At 38.1% G+C, this 19,110-nt stretch overlaps 1 protein-coding gene across 1 annotated transcript; it reads left to right on the top strand.

The window, feature by feature from the left end:
• The first annotated feature begins 1,017 nt into the window (after positions 1–1,017).
• LOC136880841 (phospholipase A2 inhibitor beta) lies at positions 1,018–18,723 on the top strand. Its single transcript, XM_067153385.2, has 3 exons — positions 1,018–1,085; positions 6,155–6,289; positions 17,606–18,723. The coding sequence occupies exons 1-3, from the start codon at positions 1,034–1,036 to the stop codon at positions 18,721–18,723; spliced, it is 1,305 nt and encodes a 434-aa protein (XP_067009486.2). The 5' UTR covers positions 1,018–1,033.
• Positions 18,724–19,110: the final 387 nt, after the last annotated feature.

The following is a 19,110-nucleotide window of genomic DNA, read 5'->3' on the forward strand; positions in this document are numbered from 1 at the left end:
GCCGTTTGCTAGTGATGCGTATACATACATACATACATACCTACATACATACATACCGAGCTCGATAGCTGCAGTCGCTTAATTGCGGCCAGTATCCAGTAATCGGGAGATCGTGGGTTCGAGCCCCACTGTCGGCAGCCCTGAAGCTGGTTTTCCGTGGTTTCCCATTTTCACACCAGGCAAATGCCGGGGCTGTACCTTAATTAAGGCCACGGTCGCTTCCTTCCACTTCCTAGGCCTTTCCCATCCCATCGTCGCCATAAGACATATCTGTGTCGGTGTGACGTAAAGCAAATAGCAAAAAAAAAAAAAAAAAAAAAATACATACATACAGACAGACAGACATTACGGAAAAGCGAAAAGTGCATTTCCTTGTTACTGTGGACATAACCGATGTAGAAATACGATTCTTTTCAAATTCTGAGCAATGTACAGACAAAACTCTTATTATATATATAGGAGGTTTTGTCCCGGAAACGACGATATATTGGTAAGTTACCTTTCTTAATACGTTAACTGCTACAGTAACGAGACTGTTACGTTACACTGTAATCCCAGCACATTTGACATGAACACAGAAAATATTAATTACTTAGAGGTATTATGAGCTACAAACCGTACCTTCTAATTTCAGAGTTAACTCGATTTTATGGAGATCACTGGAATCAGCTTGGTGTAAACTGTTGTCCTTGAAATGCAGATACGCGAGAATCATCTCAAATCGATGTTGGGACACTGACGTAGAAAATATAGTGGATTTCAAAATGGGATCTGCAGTCGAAAGTATTAGGTTTCGTAGCTAACAAAGAACCCCGAAACAATAATTCAAGATTAAAGTGTCTCTCAGACATGTTCAGAAAAACATAATAAAACAAGGAACAAAGAGGTTTCTTATAGCTGCTTTACCCATTATCGCAGTGGATGGTGGTGATGGACTGCTCCGTTATTGATAAATGCTCTAAGAGATAAGATATGCGAGTAGCAGCAGGTTACTCATATGAGGTGAAGTAGGTATTTGTTATCAGTGATCGAAATGCACGTCGCGGGACTGATCATCATCTCCACAATCGTGAGCTGCTGTTCAGGTAAAGCAATAAAATACTAGTTATGACATGTAACTGTTTATTAATATTGGTCCAAATCCATCAGTGAAATATTACTATAAAACAAGACAAAACACCTTCGACAAATCGCGTGAAAGCTGCATTCAGCGCCTTTGGAGGCACTGGAGTGAAAGTACTAGATTAACTGCAGTCCACTAACATATGTTGTGCTAGCCATTATTATAATAATGTTTTCAAGTTTCCTTATAATATGACATATTCTCAGCACAGCTGACCATATGAGTGCAATGCATGGACGTTCAAGGGTGTGAAAATCAGATCTAAATTTTATTTTTGTTTTCCAAGAGACTTGGACGGGTAGGCTAACTTCACGTAAGATGGGCAAATTTTCTTTATTCGGGACTGATGATAACGGGCTGCATTTACTTACATTTTATGGGCTTATTGGTTTCATCTGATGGCCCTGCTGTCTAGGGGCAAGGGCGCCCATTCCCGGGGGCAAGGGGGAGGGTCTCAGGGAAAGGAAAAATTTTAATGTAGTCAGGTGTTTTTCTTTCATGAAAATGATTTAAAAGTCGGTATTACGTAGAAGTTGTAGGGGATACCGTGGGTGGCATTATACCATGGAATACAAGTCGTCATTCATCTTTCAAAATATTAAAAGTACTACATACCCCCAGGTCCAGGCCCCCCTACAAACTATCCTATGAGCTCCCATCTCTAGAGGTACCATACCTGCCCATCAGCCGGAGGGTTCGATTCCCGGCCAGAGCAGGGATTTTTACCTGGATCAGAGGGTTGACACGAGTTCCACTTATGTCACGCGATTACAATTGAGGAGTTATCTGATGGTGAGATGGCGATTCCGCTCTAGAAAACCAAGAATAACGGCCGAGAGAACACGTCGCACTGACCATGCGTCACTTCGTAAACTGCAGGTTTTTGAGTTATGGGACTGAGACGTTAATTCTAAATCTTACTATATATAATCCTAATTCTGTCTGTCATTCCCAGCGATATTGAGAAAACGAAAAGATTTCAATAGCTGAAACTGGTAGGAGTTATAGATTGTTATGTCTTCTTTACAAGAAAAAAATACAATGAAGCTCTCACGACCACGACTTTTGTAATTTTTTAAGAAAAATACGTTTGTGTCAGTGAAGTTATTGTTTAATCCGTTGCGATGCCGTAGGTACAGAGCTATATCTATCGGCATGAGGTCGAGCTACGTATATCGTGACTTCTGTTGCCTTCCACATATATCATATATGGAGAGTTAAAATGGTACCAGATATGGGCTACAAGAATAATGCAATGAAGACCGTCATACTTGAACTACTTTGTGAAAAATGCTTTCAGCGAAATGTATGAGTAACTTCTTCCATTTATCCTTGTCGATAAGTACGAAGACCAGCAGCCCACCTGGTCGTTAACGCGTCATTTTATATGGCCTGACACCGTGATTAGTCAGTTTGAGTCCCGTTCGTTGAAGTTTTACCAACAGAATGTTGGCCGTCAGGATAGGGGAGGTGATGGCATACAATTTCTAATCACTAGAATGCGTGCCAAAAGTCTGGATTAAATTTCAAACATTTGCGCCTTGCTCATATGACGCTGTTGATGGTAATTCGTTTTGGACAGTTGTAAGTAGTTTCCTAAAGAGTACACAGATCCATAGACACCTAAGTACAACTCCGAGCTACAACTCTACTCAATAGGGTTTGTAAGAAAATACTAACCGAGCTCGATAGCTGCAGTCGCTTAAGTGCGGCCTGTATCCAGTATTCGGAAGATAGTGGGTTCGAACCCCACTGTCGGTAGCCCTGAAGATGGTTTTGTGTGGTTTCCCATTTTCACACCAGGGTAGTTTAGTGTAAAATATTAATTTTGGGGATTAGTGAGAAGAATTTTCTTTCCTCTGAGTTTTAGAAGAGATATCTTAATATTGGTTTACAAGACCAGTGTTTTTATGAAACTACTAAAACAATGGTAATACGTATAAGTTATCTTGATTTTAGTATTTTAATAGGGGTGTGAACTTTTTGTTCTAAACTTAAACATTTATTGTATATATTGTTGATATTAGAATTTGTTGTATTGAGTTTATTTGAATGACTTTATTTGTACCTTAATTAAGGCCACGGACGCTTCCTTCCCATTCCTAGGCCTTTCCTGCACAATCGTCGCCATAAGACCTATCTGTGTAGGTGCGACGTAAAGCAAATAGAAAAAAAAGGATATACTATATAGCAATACCTGTCCCCGCGGCTTCGCTCCCGTGGATTTCAAGTTAACGTGCAGGGAAATGAACCATGCGTCCTGATTTGGTGACGGTCTGGTCAGTCCTACCATTGTGTGGTTCCTTTCTACGACTGGTACGTTGAGGGTCGGTGGTGGTGTTGATATTTCCTCCCAGTAGTAAAGCTGGTTTCAACGAGTCTACTGAATTATGCTTGGTTGATCCATCGACACTCCGCTCTTCACATAGCTATTAAGGTGTTTAGAGGAAATTCCTTAAGAATGAGCTCAGAAAAGGAAATCCATTAAGAACCACACACCCGCTGAGTAACATCTTCGGCTTGAGAGATATGCGTATCGGTATAGTGATAAAAAATTCGACCAGTTTTTTCACTACTTTTCACCCCGTCAATAGATTTTCGGAAAAAGGTGAAAAACATTATCCTTTATTTCTAAAGGAGATTCCAAATACCAATTTTGATGTCTGTAACATTTCTGAAATATAAGTATCCTCATCACAAGAAAACAACCCGCTTTTCACTCCTTTTCAGCCACCCCGCCCCCCCCCTCTTTAAATGCATTGTCCGAAAAGAAAAATTATGTGATTATTTACTTTTAAACGAGATCCCAAATACCAATTTCCACATCCGTAACATCCTCAGTCCTTGAGGTGTAAGTATCCTAATGAAAAAGAATTCAACACCTTTTTCACTTTTTGTCAGACCACCTTTAAGTGAACTTTCAGAAAACAAAACGATACACGTTTCTTTATTTTAACATCTTCAGTTTATATATATATATACTGTAATAGGTAAGATGAGGAGTGAGATAGTTTGCGATTGCTTTCCTCACTGGAACAGAAGATGCTACTGCAGCACAACTGATCCTAGAATTAACACCTTTCATAATATTCAGACACTAGTTGCGCTCCAAATGTCACTACTCAGCACCATCCATACCCCAGCAGCTTCCATATTGTCACAGCCATGGTTGAGACTGGGATTTCGATGGAAGCTACACTTTGCTCTCGCCTGTGCCAAGAGACGGATACAAAAATACTGCATCCTTCAAGGAATTGCAACAGGCATAAGCATTCTCATAAAAATAATTCAATCCCATTTTCACTCCTTTTTGCCCCCCCCCCCTTTAAGTGGATTATCCGAAAACAAAAAAATACGTGTCTATTTATTTTTAAAGGGGATTTCAACATTCCAATTTTCATGTGTATAACATCTTCAGTTTTTGAGATATAAGTATCCTCATACAAAGAAATCAACACCTTTTAGAGTTCTTTTTACAATCCTCGTTAAGTGGATTTTCCGAAAAAAGTGTTTATTTTTAATGAAGGTTCCAAATACCAACCTCTACGTTTGTAACATCTTCAGTTTTTTGAGATATACTGTAGAATTTTTCAGTATTTCGCAGGGTGTCCGACAGGGCTGCATATTATCACCTATTCTATATTACATCTATGCTGAATATGTGATGAAGAAAGCCCTCATTGACTGGACTGGAGGCATATCACTTGGTGGACGAAAAAATCAGTAAACTGCGCTTTGCTGATGACCCCACTCTCCTTGCCAACAGTGAAGATGAACTTGCAAAATTACTAGTAAGGGTAAAAGATGCAAGTTTAGAATATGGGCTAGAGATCAATCTGAGCAAGTCCAGACTAATGGTAATTGACAGAGCGGCACAGATCCAGCTGACAGGTCGATTAAGGGAACTGGAAATGGTAAATGACTTTATATACCTTGGGTCGACCATCTGTGATACCGGAAGTTCTGACAAAGAGATTAGGAGACGTATCACCTTAAGGTGAGTTGCTATGAGCAAACTAACAAAAATATGGCAGACCACAGCAATCACAAACAGTACAAAGGTTAGACTAGTTGATTATCTTGTGTTCTCTATCTTCCTTTACGGCTCCGAGACCTGGACCCTTAAGGCAAGAAAAAAGTACCGTATCGACGCCTTTCAGATGTGGTGTCGGAGAACGATGCTCCGTGTACCTTGGACGGAAAGAAGAACTAATGCATCTATTATTCAAGAACTGAATATCTCCGAACGTCTCTCCTCTCGTGTCATAAGGAGAATCCTCCAATTCTTCGGACATATTGTAAGGCGGGATGGGGAAAATATGGAGAAGTGTATCATGGAAGGCAAAGTTGTCGGCAGAAGATCACGAGGAAGGACATCAAGCAGGTGTACTGATCAAGTTCTGCGTACCAGCGGTCTGACTCTTCCGCAGGCTTTAAGAGAAGCTGAACATCGTCAAAGTTGTCGCCGCTTAATCAAGAATATCGTGTGAAGTCAAATGGGGTCACGACGCTCAGCAATGAGTTACACGACTCATGATGATGATGTTCATTTAAAAATAATTCACTCCCTTTTTCACTTCCCCAGTTTTCACGAATGTGTCTAACAATTTATGCATGTTTCTTTACTTTTACAGGAGATTCCAAATACCAGTTTTCACGTCTGTAACATGTTACCTTATGGAGATATACTGTACATTTAAAAATTCACCCCCCGTTTTCACCCCCTGTTCATCCTCCCCCTTAAGTGGATATTCCAAAAACTAAAAAAATATATGTTTCTTTATTATTAAAGGAAATTTCATGTACCGAATTTCATGTCTGTAATATCTTCAGTTTTTGAGATTAAAGTATCGTAATAAAATATTTTCAAACCCTTTTGCACCTTTTTTCACCTAAGGGGAGATTTTCCAAAACCAAAGAAATACGTGTTTCTTCATTTTTGAAGGAGATTCAAAATACCGATTTTTACCTCCGTAAACTGTTACATTTCCGAGATATAGATATACTCATATAAACAATTGATCGTTGTAGGGACCAGCAGACATCACCTTTCATCCTCGGATCTTACTGACCATGGTACTTGGAGTCCATCGTTGATATATCCCGAAGGAAACTCTCACCATGCTCGTCACTTACAGAGCCGAGATGTGATGGGGAAAAGAAAAGGTGAGAATGAAGAAAGTATAATTTAAAGACATGTGACAAATTAAAAATATCATTATTTTAAAATTATGACGAGATAAAGTACTTCAGATCTATAATCAGTAGACTCAAATTAGGGTTCTTACACTTGCTTTATGTTTAGTACTAAAATTACAATATAGTACAGTATATAAAATGGATCTAAATGTTTAAAAATATAAAAATTGAAAAATACTTTAAAATTGTGACATGATAGAAATAAAACAGACTTCAGATCCGTAATCAACGCAATCAAATTAGGGTTGGTACACTTGTTTTTGTTCAGTAGTAAATTATCTGAAGACTAGAGTTACGGCAGCCTGTGACCGATCAACACTACCAAGTGACTTGCAAATTAACAAGCAGATCTTTGGGCGAGAATGCGATAGAACTGGGAAGAAAACGACCGCAGCCTCAATTTAGAGAGCCTTAGTTACCTGGCGTGAAAATGGGAAGTCACGAAAAACCATCTTCTGAGCTGCCGACGGTGGAATTCAAACCCACCATCTCCTGAACAACTACGCGACGCTAACCACGCGGCCAATTCACTCGGTGCGCTTTCTTCTATGCGGATTTATAATTTCAATACTGCCCCCTCCGTAGCGTAACGGTTAGTGCTGTCATCTGCCGTCATCAAGGGTACAGGTACTGCGAGAGATTCATCAACGTCAGCAGGGCTGGTACTTGTACATGCCGCTCACCACTGCGGGTGCGCCTGAAAAGAGCTGCGCCACCTCAAGATGAGAACACGAGTATATGTGTAATTAAAAGTTTACTTCGCTCGGTTTCTAGAAATGATCTTTCTGCTCTGAATGGTAAGAAAAGGAAACTAGATTTTTAAAAAACGAAGTTTTAACTCTCTGTGGACTAATAAATATGTATTGGTACTAAATACTTCAAACCCAAATAGTTCAATTTTAGACTGATACCGATTACAATTTAGCCTATTCCCAAATTTAAATAAATTCAATTATTCTTATTAACCATGTTCAGGCCAATGCAATTTTGTGAATCGATATTTCCCCACACAAATATAAGTGTAACATGTGCACTTCCCTCGAAGAAAAAAAATCGCTCGGAAGATCGTCTCAGAATTGCTCTGACGTCACATGAACCACAGTTTGCAAAGAGACAAAGAGTACCGTGACTCACATTAAGTAGTTTTAAGATGTTATTTAAATCCATATTTCGAAATTACGCAATTTACACATAGTAATTTGTTCAGGCAAAGTCAAATCTATATACATAAATTTGTAAGGGGTCCGCTGTCTGTAATTTCGTTTCTTTTGCCAATTTTTCAGATATTTATCCGATTTAGGCCTACTAAAAACTGTATCAGTGGTTTTTTGCTTTCGTGTCTGTTTGTCCGTCTGTTTCGCATCACGGCGAAACGGCTGGATAGATCTCGACCAAACTTCATATATACAGTATACTCATCCCGGGGAGAGTTTATATATGCATCTATATCAATAAAGTTGTAAGGGGTCCGCTGTCTGTAATTTCGTTTGTTTTGCCAATTGTTCAGATATTTATCCGTTTTAGGCCAACATAAGACCGAATCGGTGGTTATTTTTCGTGTCTGTTTGTTCCACCATCACGGCGAAACGGCTGGATAGATCTCGAACAAACGTCATATTTACAGTACAATCATCCCGGCGAAGGTTTTGATATGCTCATGACTAAAAAATCTTTGAATAGAGAGAGGTTTATAGGAAAACTAGAACCGTTTTCCTCCATTTTTTTTCTTATACTATTGATTTTCTGTAAAATCCGTGGACTGTATGTGAAACTCTCTTCATTATAAACAACTTTTGTTATGTCCATAATTTAGCTTACTCTTCAAATGACGGAGAAAATTACTATTTTCTGCTGGTATCGTTCTCTGCATCGAGTGACCGACAGACCGACAACAAACCCACAGATTACCATGGTAACGTCGCTGCTTGCCAGCAGGGAAGTAACGCATTGCAATTGTTGTCATCATTCCTGTAAACTCATGATTGTTCCTTGGGTACAAAGCAAGACACATCAATCGGCCATTCTGGGGAATACTGGCGGAATATCGTTGGAGGTTATAACCGTCCTCGAATAGCTTAAGTAATAACACCGTATGTCATCTTCTTATCTGTTTACCTAAGAATCTCTGCAGCTAAATTTCTCCTCTGTTACCGCCTTCTTATATCCGTAACTCATACCATCACAATTTCTTGAAGGACATATGATTTTCCAGTACATCCACTTGGTATTTAAATATTTGTCCTATCCGGCTAACCTCACTCATATTCCTAATTTTATTATATTAATTTTAACTTTATTCCTTAATTTCTCCGTATGTATGCTAATCCCGATATCTGGACTCTCTTTTCTTTGATGAAAAAATCCCAGCTGTTAAAATGTATAACTTTTGGCCCCGGAAAATATCGAATATGGATGCATTTTAATGACGGTGCAGACCTTCGTTTCGGGGTAATTGGTGGCTAAACGGTAGGTCGTATTACAAAATAGATAGCACCATCACCGTTCAAATTGGAGAGATCTACAACTTTGGTCCTATGACTTACTGTCGTGTCTCGATTGTTGATACGTTAGATAGCGCTGCATTTCTCGATTTTAATCAAATCTCTCCAACTCGAATGTGACTGACATTATGAAAAGGGCCCCGCCTTTATAATTAAAGCTCTCCATCTCTATTGTGAATGGCAGTTGCCAAGTGAGCCTGTCGTTATAGTAGAAACTACCAAACTCGATTGTGATTGGCAGTAGGAAATGTGGCCTATCTTTACAATCTAAACTTCCCCAATGCCTGCCTTATATCGGAAACAACGTATTCCGTCCTCCCTTTTTTTTTTTTTTTTTTTTTAAGAATAGCAATAAGAGGCATGCAATTCAATATAATCTTACTCACTGCCTTTACAGTAATTTACGGAGAAATCCGTACACAATGTAGAATATCGTAGCGAAGCACGGGTACATTTACTAGTATACATAATAAAAGGAAGAGAGAGAGAGAGGGGGGAGAGAGAGAGAGAGAGAGAGAGAGAGAGAGAGAGAGAGAGAGAGAGAGTGTGTGTGCGCTTACACGATGCCAAGCCAAATCTACAGCACGCAGAGGTCTGAAATTTTGATCATAGGTCGATGGAAGAGGGTTCGAATGCACCTCGAAGCTGGATTTTTCATTTTCGCTGTCATTGGTGAGTTATGAACGAAAAACTATCAGGAAAACGTGTGTTGGGATATGACAATCCAACGTGCTGTCACCAAGATTGAATGCATAGATTCACTGTCGCCAGGCAATGTATATAATATAGGTAATACAAGTGAAGGAGCCATATTAAGTCCATGCCGTAGGAAGCCATTTTCGTTCCCAGACACGAAGAGCCATATTCAGTCAGCCCATGATATCCCAAGTGTTTGTATGTGTGCGATGCGCGGCCAAATCCACGGAACGGAAAGATCTAAAGATGTGCTTTCACAACGACATGAAAAGTATAAGTAAACATACACTTTGATTAAAAGTAGGTTGAGAAATGACGACATTCTGTCTATCATCTCTCAAAGTAAAATTTCAGATCATTATCCTATAATAGTAAGTCTCACCATTCAAAATGCCTCGGTCCCTAATAACATACCAAATTTTCGACGTAACTGTTTTAAAATAGATCATTTTGAACTTAAAAATCATTTAAGTAAAATAAATTGGGGAGACATCTTAAACAGCAGTGATTTAGATATCAAACTTGATAAATTCGTGAATACAATTAAAAGCTGCATGAGCCTGTCCACTGTTAAATTGAAATCAAAGGAAGTCAAAAGAACAGAATGGATTTCTTACGGTTTGGTAAAATCTATTCACACAAGAGACCGACTTTATCAACAATATTTAAAAAATAGGGATAACTTGGAAATTAAAGAACAGTACAGGAAATATAGGAACAAACTAAATGATCTAATTATGAAAACGAAAACTGAGTACTATAGGAATCTGATCAATCGCAATTCAAATAACCGGGGTAAGGTCTGGGGCATAGTCAATGAAATAACACAAAGGTCAGGTAGAAAAGAAGAGATCAAGGAAATCAGATATAAAGGTGAAATCTGGAAACATGACATTAATATTTCTAATAAATTTAACAATTATTTAATTAACGAAACAACTGAGAAAGCAAAGCATCACAGACAGATTTCCGACTCCACATTAAATATCGCTCGCAACCCTCATACTTGCTTCCTTGCACCGATAACAGAATACAATCTGAAGAGATGTTTGAGTGAAGTACATAAAAACAAAGCTGTAGGAATAGACAATATTTCGGCACGAATTGTTAAAGAAAATATAGAGTCATTAAAGGAACCGTTGCTGAATATTATCAATGATTCCTTCACCTTAGGTTACTTTCCAAAACAGCTTAAAACAATAGTAAAACCTCTTCACAAGTCTGGAAATATTTATGACATTAGAAATTACAGACCCATTTCGATAACTACAATAATATCAAAAATATTCGAAAAATGCTTAAAGAACAATACTGACCAATTTTTAGAAAAACACCAAATACTTTCGCCCTGACAGTTTGGATTCATTAAAAATCTCGGAACGACTGATGCTATATCCGCCTTAACAAAGAGAATATACGAAAATCTTAATTCTTCTCTGCTCTCCACAGGGATATTTCACGACCTTGAAAAGGCATTCGATAGTGTGTCACACCGCTTGCTCCTCCAGAAATTGGAAAAATACGGCTTTAGGGGTAATGTGCTGGATTTGCTTGAGAGTTACTTGACAGATCGAGTACAGTATGTCAAAATTAATCAACATCTAAGCACACCGATGAGGATAATAAAGGGTGTCCCACAAGGCACAGTATTAGGTCCTTTATTGTTTATTCTATTTGTTAATGATCTAGAGAAAACAATAGCAAATGCCGAACATACGCACATCGTAACATATGCAGATGATACAGTCATTTATGTTGAGGGTGATAGCTGGAATCTCGTCAGACAGAGAGCAACTCGAGCATTGCTTAAAGTTAAAGCATGGTTAGATAATAATGAATTATTTCTAAACATTAAAAAGACAAAATTTATGAATTTTTCTGTAACAGATACACGAAACGATTTTAATGAATTACTTGTACACAACATCAACTGTAAATTTAATTGTAACTGCTACAAAATTTATAAAGTAATGTTAAGTATTTGGGATTATTAATTGATTAGAACATGAAATGGAAAAGTCACATTACCGATTTAAGAAAGAAAATCAGAAGAACTGTTTATATATTTCATAATTTAAAATACATATCCAGTATGAAATTATTAAGAGAGGTTTATTACGCCTTAGTTCAGTCTATTCTTAGCTACGGAATTTTAGCATGGGGAGGAGCCTACAAAAATGTAATCAATAAAATACAGGTTGTTCAAAACCTTATATTACGAGTAATGTACCAGAAAGGAAGATTATACCCAAGTAGTCAATTATATGCTGAAGCCAATATATTGAATGTAAAACAGCTATATGCCCTTGAAATATACAAATATATTAACAAAAACAAAAATATAATTGAGAACATTAAACATGAATATTCAACACTCAGTAAGATGTACCACCGTTGTATGTTATACAAACCCAAACTTAGCATAACAAAGCGCAATTTCTTGTACTTCATTCCAAAATTCTTTAATGTCCTTCCCGGTTCTTTACAAACTACTTCATTAGGTCAGAAAATGAGTCTGAAGTGTCTTAAATCCTTTGTCAGGGATAATAAAACTGTTGTTGAAGAAATAACTAAATGAGAATATCACGTCACCATATCCAATTTCTATTCAATGCTCCACCATGCGCTGTTGATCATATCCGTAATTCACTCATACCCATACTCGTACTTCAGGCATCATTTTAAAATATATTTCTCTCTATGTAATTAATATTCTAAATTACCACACACAAGGTTTCACCTTACGTGGTATTTTACTGATATCTACTCGACTCTGTTGAGGTTGGTGTGATTTTGTATAATAATAATAATAATAATAATAATAATAATAATAATAATAATAATAATAATAATAATAATAATAATAATAATAATAATAATTTATTTAATGTGTGCAAGAGATAGTTACAAGTTCAATTTATTTTAAGTATTAATATGTTAATAATAATACTACTACTTCTGTAATATATGTGGTTTAGTCACAAGATTAATATTTCTCAAGTAATAATGTTATTAGAAGAGTTATGTATATATAAAACAGAGTCCTGTAAATATGTAAACGACATGATGAATGAATAAATACTACTACTACTACTACTACTTATTATTATTTTCTCTGAATCTATCGTAGACAGGATCTGAAGGAGTTCCTGTGATCTGGAATAGGCCTAAGGTCTTTAAGATAGCGTCAAAGGTGAAAATTATGCATAAATAACGGTATGATAAATAAATAAATAAATAAATAAAAATTAAATAAATTAAGGCGATTCGTGATATGTCGCTTTAAAAAGACGTGTTAAGGGTTTACAGTAGAAGACCAAGATATGAGCAGTGCAAAACAGATCAAATAATAATAATAATAATAATAATAATAATAATAATAAATTACAAAATTATGCCACCTCTGCTTCTCCGAAAACTTTCAAAGTAATTATTTGGACATAAAATCAATAATAGTATTATTTAGTTCATGGGGTTCTGTTTCAGATCTTCAAGTTACACACACAGCACAGTACTCTGCCAACCACTGCAGAAACACGTAATTATTCGATACATCCTTATACACAGGGTTGGTGTCATGAAGGCATTCGGTCCTCAAACCGGGCCAAGTCAACTCCCTAGGTCTCACAAACCTAACAACGTGGGGGTCGGATCAGAGTAAGAAATGGGTATATATGCTGTGTTTAGGGAGCTATAAAAATTAAATTTGGCTAGGTCTCGCCAAGCTAAATACTGTCTGGATCGGAAGACTAAACGGGTTGACTAAGTGAGGTCCGATAGAAAGTTGAATGTGGTGAATCTGACAGAAGTCAATGGAAACAACGTCAGACATGACTAGGGGTCCTGTGGTCTCAAGTTTAGAGCCTAGGTATTACTGCTGAACCAGCAGCAGCGACAATACCGTTTATGGCAATCGCAAATAAAGTGACACTAAGAACCGATCCCTGCCGGACTCCATTTTCTTCAACGTAGTATTGCGAATATTCCCTCCCACCTCGGACACGGAATAGACGGAGGGACAAAAAATTCGCAATAAATACCGGCAAGTTATCTCGGAATCTCCATTGATGCAGGACTGAAAGGATACCATATCGCCATGTGGTGTCATAGGCCTTTTGTAAGTCAAAGAAAACAGCCACCAAATGCTGTTTAAGGAGAAATGCATCCTGGATAGAAATATCCAGGCATACCAGATGATCAATGGTCGAGCAAGCGACTCGAAAACCACATTGGTACTCGGACAAAAGTCCTTGTTTCTCCAGACACCACACAAGTCGACGATTTACCATCCTCTCAAATAGCTTACACAAGCAGTTAGTGAGACAAGTAAGTCTATAGCTTCCTGCATACTTAGTATTTTTGTCAGGCTTGAGGACAGGAATGACTATATGACTATGCCCTCTCGCCACTGAGAAAGGAAACTCACCCTCTATCCAGATTCCGTTGAACACTCAAAAGAGATATAATAGACTATCCTAGCTAAGATGTTTTAACATCTGGTTATGGACATTTTCTGGTCCAGGGGACGTGTCCTTGCAAAGCGCCAAGGCGCTGCGGAGTTCCCACTCCGTAAAGGGCACAGTATAGTCGTCTGAAGCTTGGTACTTCCCGGAGCCAGACACATTCGCGAAATGACTTGCAAGATGGTTAGCAATCGAGAGTGGTTCAGTGACAATACTGCCTGCAATGGAAATTCCCGGTACTGAAGATGATCCTTGGATACCCGAAGCACGTCGAAATTTAGTCCACACTTATGTTTATCGGAATAACACACAACATGATTTTCTGTTGATGGACATTATCCTTGGCACGGGGAGTCGCTTTCCTTGATGGGCTAAGCACTCTTTCCTATTCTTCATGTTGACATACAGGCACCATTTCTCGTCACCGGTAACAATGTTCGAAAGTATTGCTTCGTGCCTATCACAAGCCAACCGGTGACGGGCAAACAATGACGAACAGATGTTTGCTCGTTGATTTTTGTTAGTCACTTAGCACATGCGGTACCTAAATACGCAATTTCTGTACCTTACCCATCGAATGAAAATGGCGTACAATAGTTGACTGATCACATTCAAAAACTTCCGCCATTTCCCGCGTTGTTTGACGAGAATTCTCATGAAACAACACATTCAAGCGATTTTCGTCAAAATCTGAAGGTTCCAGAACGTGGATCATTAGACAAGTCAAACCGTCCTGCTCGAAAGCAGGAAAGCCATTTTTGTGCTGTTCTTTCAGCAAATGCTTCATTCCCGTACACTTCAAAAATTGTTCTCGCAGCTGCTGGTGCACTGGATCCTCGGTTTAACTCAAATAGTAAGTGTCGGAAATGCTCGCTTTTCTCAACTTGACATTCCATATCGGTTTGTCTGAAATATACACAAATAATACGTTCACAATGAAGAAAACCTGTGTTTTACACCACACAAACTCCCAACTCAAAACAACGGAATAACGATAAGCAGTCACTTCACGCCGCATTGTTGCCAACCCAAAAGAACACCGCACGAACTTATGCATCGACTCTATATTGATGATGATGATGATTATGATGATGACGATGGTGATACTTGTTGTTTAAAGGGGCCAAACATCTAAGGTCATCGGCCCCTCGACTCAATATTAGCTTGCAGTATTTTGGACGTACGATTTTAATAATATTGTGTTCTACGATTTGTTTTAGGCAGGTTTGTAATACATGATAACATGAGTAAATTTTGTGTCCGTATATATTATGTAAAATTGGTTTGGCGGTGTTTGTATGCAGATTTACATTTAAAATATGCACCTTTTGGTGCAACTTTCTCGACTTTCTTGCACCTTTTTAACCAAAATTTTGCACCTAAAATTCCTAGCTCTACTGATGACCCAAAAAATAGCGCCGAGAAAAGTAAAATGACTGCTTCGTTCTTCCCGTAAAACCGCCTTGAACTGACCCTGAAGTGATCACGCACCAACTGTCTCACAGGATTTGGTCGGGAAAAAAAGAACTATTTTCGTAATATCTAAGTTATTAACGATCGGAAATAGCATTTTCTACAACTTTTGCCACATACAATTTTTCAGTAAACCTTTACCCTTACGATTACGTTTATAAAGGACTAATATGTAAACCTGTCTTGGACAGTCCAAATTCTCATGAAAAATCGCTGTGAATGACTGACAGAATAGGGATTTGTTATATATTGACGTCCAATGAAAAAAAGGGCAATACTCTACGTCAAAGATGGCAAAACTATACCGACTAATGTGTCAGTTAAGGTCTTGTTTATTACTTTTCATTGTCTAGTGTGGCATCGGTTATTTTCCTTTACAATCATCACGAAACTCCCTCATTTGACTTCCTTTAGGTATTAGATTGCATTACATAAAAATCCATTCGGCTGAATGTTTAATTTATTTATTTTGCTAACATCACTGAAAATTACATTTCAAAAAAAGGTAAATTCAAGGAATATGGTATATTTTTGCTTTAACCTAATAACATTTGTAAAAAATATGGTCATAGGATTCATTGTGACGTACTGTTTTATTAAAGTGTAATGTAAATGTAGGCTACGTTGGTAGATTTTCGACGTATTTATTACATGTTGGAAACACTAAAATATGTTAGTATGTAGTGCGGCGTGCCACGGAAGTCGTGTTCGCGTGTCACAGTTTCACCAACCCTGACCTAGGTGATATAAGAACTGGCCACTGTGAACATGGGGTCTATACAGAACGGTTGTCGAGATAGACCTGCTTGAATGTATATATAGTTTACTTTGTTTCTATGTCAGTGTATGGTGTGGTATTATGAATGATCAGCTGATAAATCCCATTATTTTAGAAGATCTATGAATGTCAAAGTATCTGGGTTTTTTGTAGCGAACATTGACAGAACTACTAGACGACGTTCCTTTGCATACGCGACGGAGTCCCTCCTCATTACTGGCACCGAGTTAGGGAGTTCAGCACCATCATATTTTTCTAATAGGTGGATTGGTCGTAGCAGTGCAATTCCCTGGTCGTCTAGATCCCCAGAACAAAACCCCTTGAATTTTTGTTTATGGGGTTGTGTAAAGGATGAGAGGTCTGCTTTAGGAAAATACATGAGACGAACAGCTCGTTCGCATAATTGATGCTCCTCCAGTTTGCTCTTCGACGAGCAATACGTCATCTTCAATGACTTGCAAAATCCACTGAAGTAGACAGTGGAATTTTTGAATACTTGTAAGGTAATCGTAGTCACAGGAACACAAAACGACCCGACATCAAACGACAAGGTTGTTTTATTGAGATGTCTAATATTGCTGTTTCTTCCTCAAGAAAAAAAATTAACCTATTTTACAACATTCAAATTCAAACAGGTCTATCTTAACAACCGTTCGGTACAGACCCATTTAATGCTGTGATTTTTAAATGCCATCTAAGATGCCTAGAAGATATACTATCATTTCACTCCTAAATAAACAAAGTCAGTAGAGGACCAAGCTCACCCACTCTTAGGTCACCAACCTCCTATGAGACGGCTCACATCAAGGAAAAGCTTTGTGCAGATAACAACAATGCTCACTGCAAAACCTGTGAAAGCCAGGCCACCAGAGTGGATGAAGGCCAAAGAGAGCCTTCCTGTAGGCCACGACACCAACTGGGAAATCTGGCGTTTACTCAACAGACTTTGTAGTGGTGTGGGGAGACAAACAGTGAATTTACATACACGGGGTATACCTACACGGTTCAGCTCTCTTGTAGTGTGGGGAAAGACAGACAATGTTATACCTGCGTACCCGTAAACTGTGTCCATACTCTTGCGCAACGCAAGAGTTTTGTCAGGCTGTGATAGCGCTGTGAAAATGGCCAGTTTCGGGACGAAGATCATATAATCTGATACATTTTATTTACTCATTTATTTATTTTTCAGTTTATAATTGTAACATTTGAAACATTGTACATTATTACTTCTGACCCGACTATATAATAATACATCTCTTCTTCTTTAATGTACGAGTTCCTTCTTTGGCAGAAAAGTTTTGCGTATGCATGTTTTATGTGATAATATGTCATTAATGGTGTTTTCTCTTTCTTTTCTTTCGTTTCACCACAGGCTTGATATGCCCAGAAGGATGTCGGTGTGGAGATTCGCCTTCGTACATCGCTAACTGTTCCAACTCAGGGCTGACCGATATTCCTGAAAGATTTCCCTACCAGTCCACACTGATCGATTTGTCCTTCAACAGAATAACTTACCTGAAGGAAAATCTTCTAGGCAAGTCCATAATTGTCCACTTATCTAAAATCATCTTGGGAAATAATTTTATTGCCGACATTGAAAGCAAGGCGTTCTCCTATGAAGCAAGGCTAACTGAGGTGGATCTATCCAACAACAACATCAGCAGAATCAACTCCCGCATATTCAAGGACAATAGACTACTTGTTAAGTTGTCCCTTAGAGGGAACAGGAATTTACATCTAACTCATTTTGGGGGTTTTTTGCAAAGTGACAGTCTAAGGGAGCTTAATATTTCCCATTGTAACATAGGTAGAGTACCCAATAACACATTCATTCATCTGCCAAACATTGAACGTATCGACCTTTCGCACAACAATATCACTGCACTAGAACCCCAATCCTTCGCTGGACTGGACTATCTTAATTATTTAGACATTAGTAATAACAGATTGTCATCAATAATGGTAGATGTGCTGAAGTCTGTTTTACATGTTCATCAAGGTACTCTTAAAACTGAAGGTCAAAGGAACAAACGGAATGCCATCAGCTCTAATTTAATATTATTCAACAACCCCTGGGAATGTAAATGTCCAATGAAGAAAGTGTATGACTGGTGCAGGAGAGTGGGTTACGATCCAGGATTAATATGCAACACACCGGATGATATGAAGAACAAGCAGTGGGAGAAGCTCGCTGAAAAACAAGATTGCGATGAGTATGAGAATAAAAACGAAGAAGTAGATTCTAGGGAAACTAAATTAGTTCCTTTTGAGAATTATAAAGAAATGTTTGTTGATGAACATCAAATAATACAGTCAGCATCACCGGTAGAAATATTAATAATTGTCGCATCGGTATTGTCTATTTTATTATCCTTAAATTTAATGTGGATGATACATAAGGATAGGAGGACAGGAAGAAATACGATACCCTTTCACATACCACCTTCAGAGGGTAACAGTGTAGAGACTCATCAACTGATGGCTGTTTGACAGAGTAGAGTATTCTTTACCATTCTTTGTTAGTGGTCTGAGAATGCAAGCAGGGAGGCATATTGGCTTAAGGACGCAATTCATTTAAGTCACATCCCCTTCAGTTTTACTGGTCCTATAAAAATGAAAATTTACAGCCTGTTTCTAGCCTTTCGACTGGGTCAAGGAGGCAGTGGTCATATTCATGCGGTTAATTTGATCAGGAAATTTTAGTTAACGAAGATTTTATGCCTCTATAACAGCTCACGGGTTCGATACCAGTCTAGTCGAAGGATTTCAATTAATTTAATTCAGTACCCTGATATCAATTGAGGAATTAACTTATATGAGAAGCAACGGACCCAGTCACAATAGTCAAGCAGAACTGTTGAGTGTGTCATTATGTTG

Source organism: Anabrus simplex, chromosome 9, assembly GCF_040414725.1.
Source record: "Anabrus simplex isolate iqAnaSimp1 chromosome 9, ASM4041472v1, whole genome shotgun sequence".
In the NCBI taxonomy this organism is placed as follows: domain Eukaryota; kingdom Metazoa; phylum Arthropoda; class Insecta; order Orthoptera; family Tettigoniidae; genus Anabrus; species Anabrus simplex.

Coding starts and splice junctions, on each gene's coding strand:
- LOC136880841 (XM_067153385.2), top strand. CDS start 1,034: ATGCACGTCGCGGGACTGATCATCATCTCCACAATCGTGAGCTGCTGT. Junction 1,086..6,154: donor AATCGTGAGCTGCTGTTCAG/GTAAAGCAATAA, acceptor TGATCGTTGTAG/GGACCAGCAGACATCACCTT. Junction 6,290..17,605: donor TGTGATGGGGAAAAGAAAAG/GTGAGAATGAAG, acceptor GTTTCACCACAG/GCTTGATATGCCCAGAAGGA.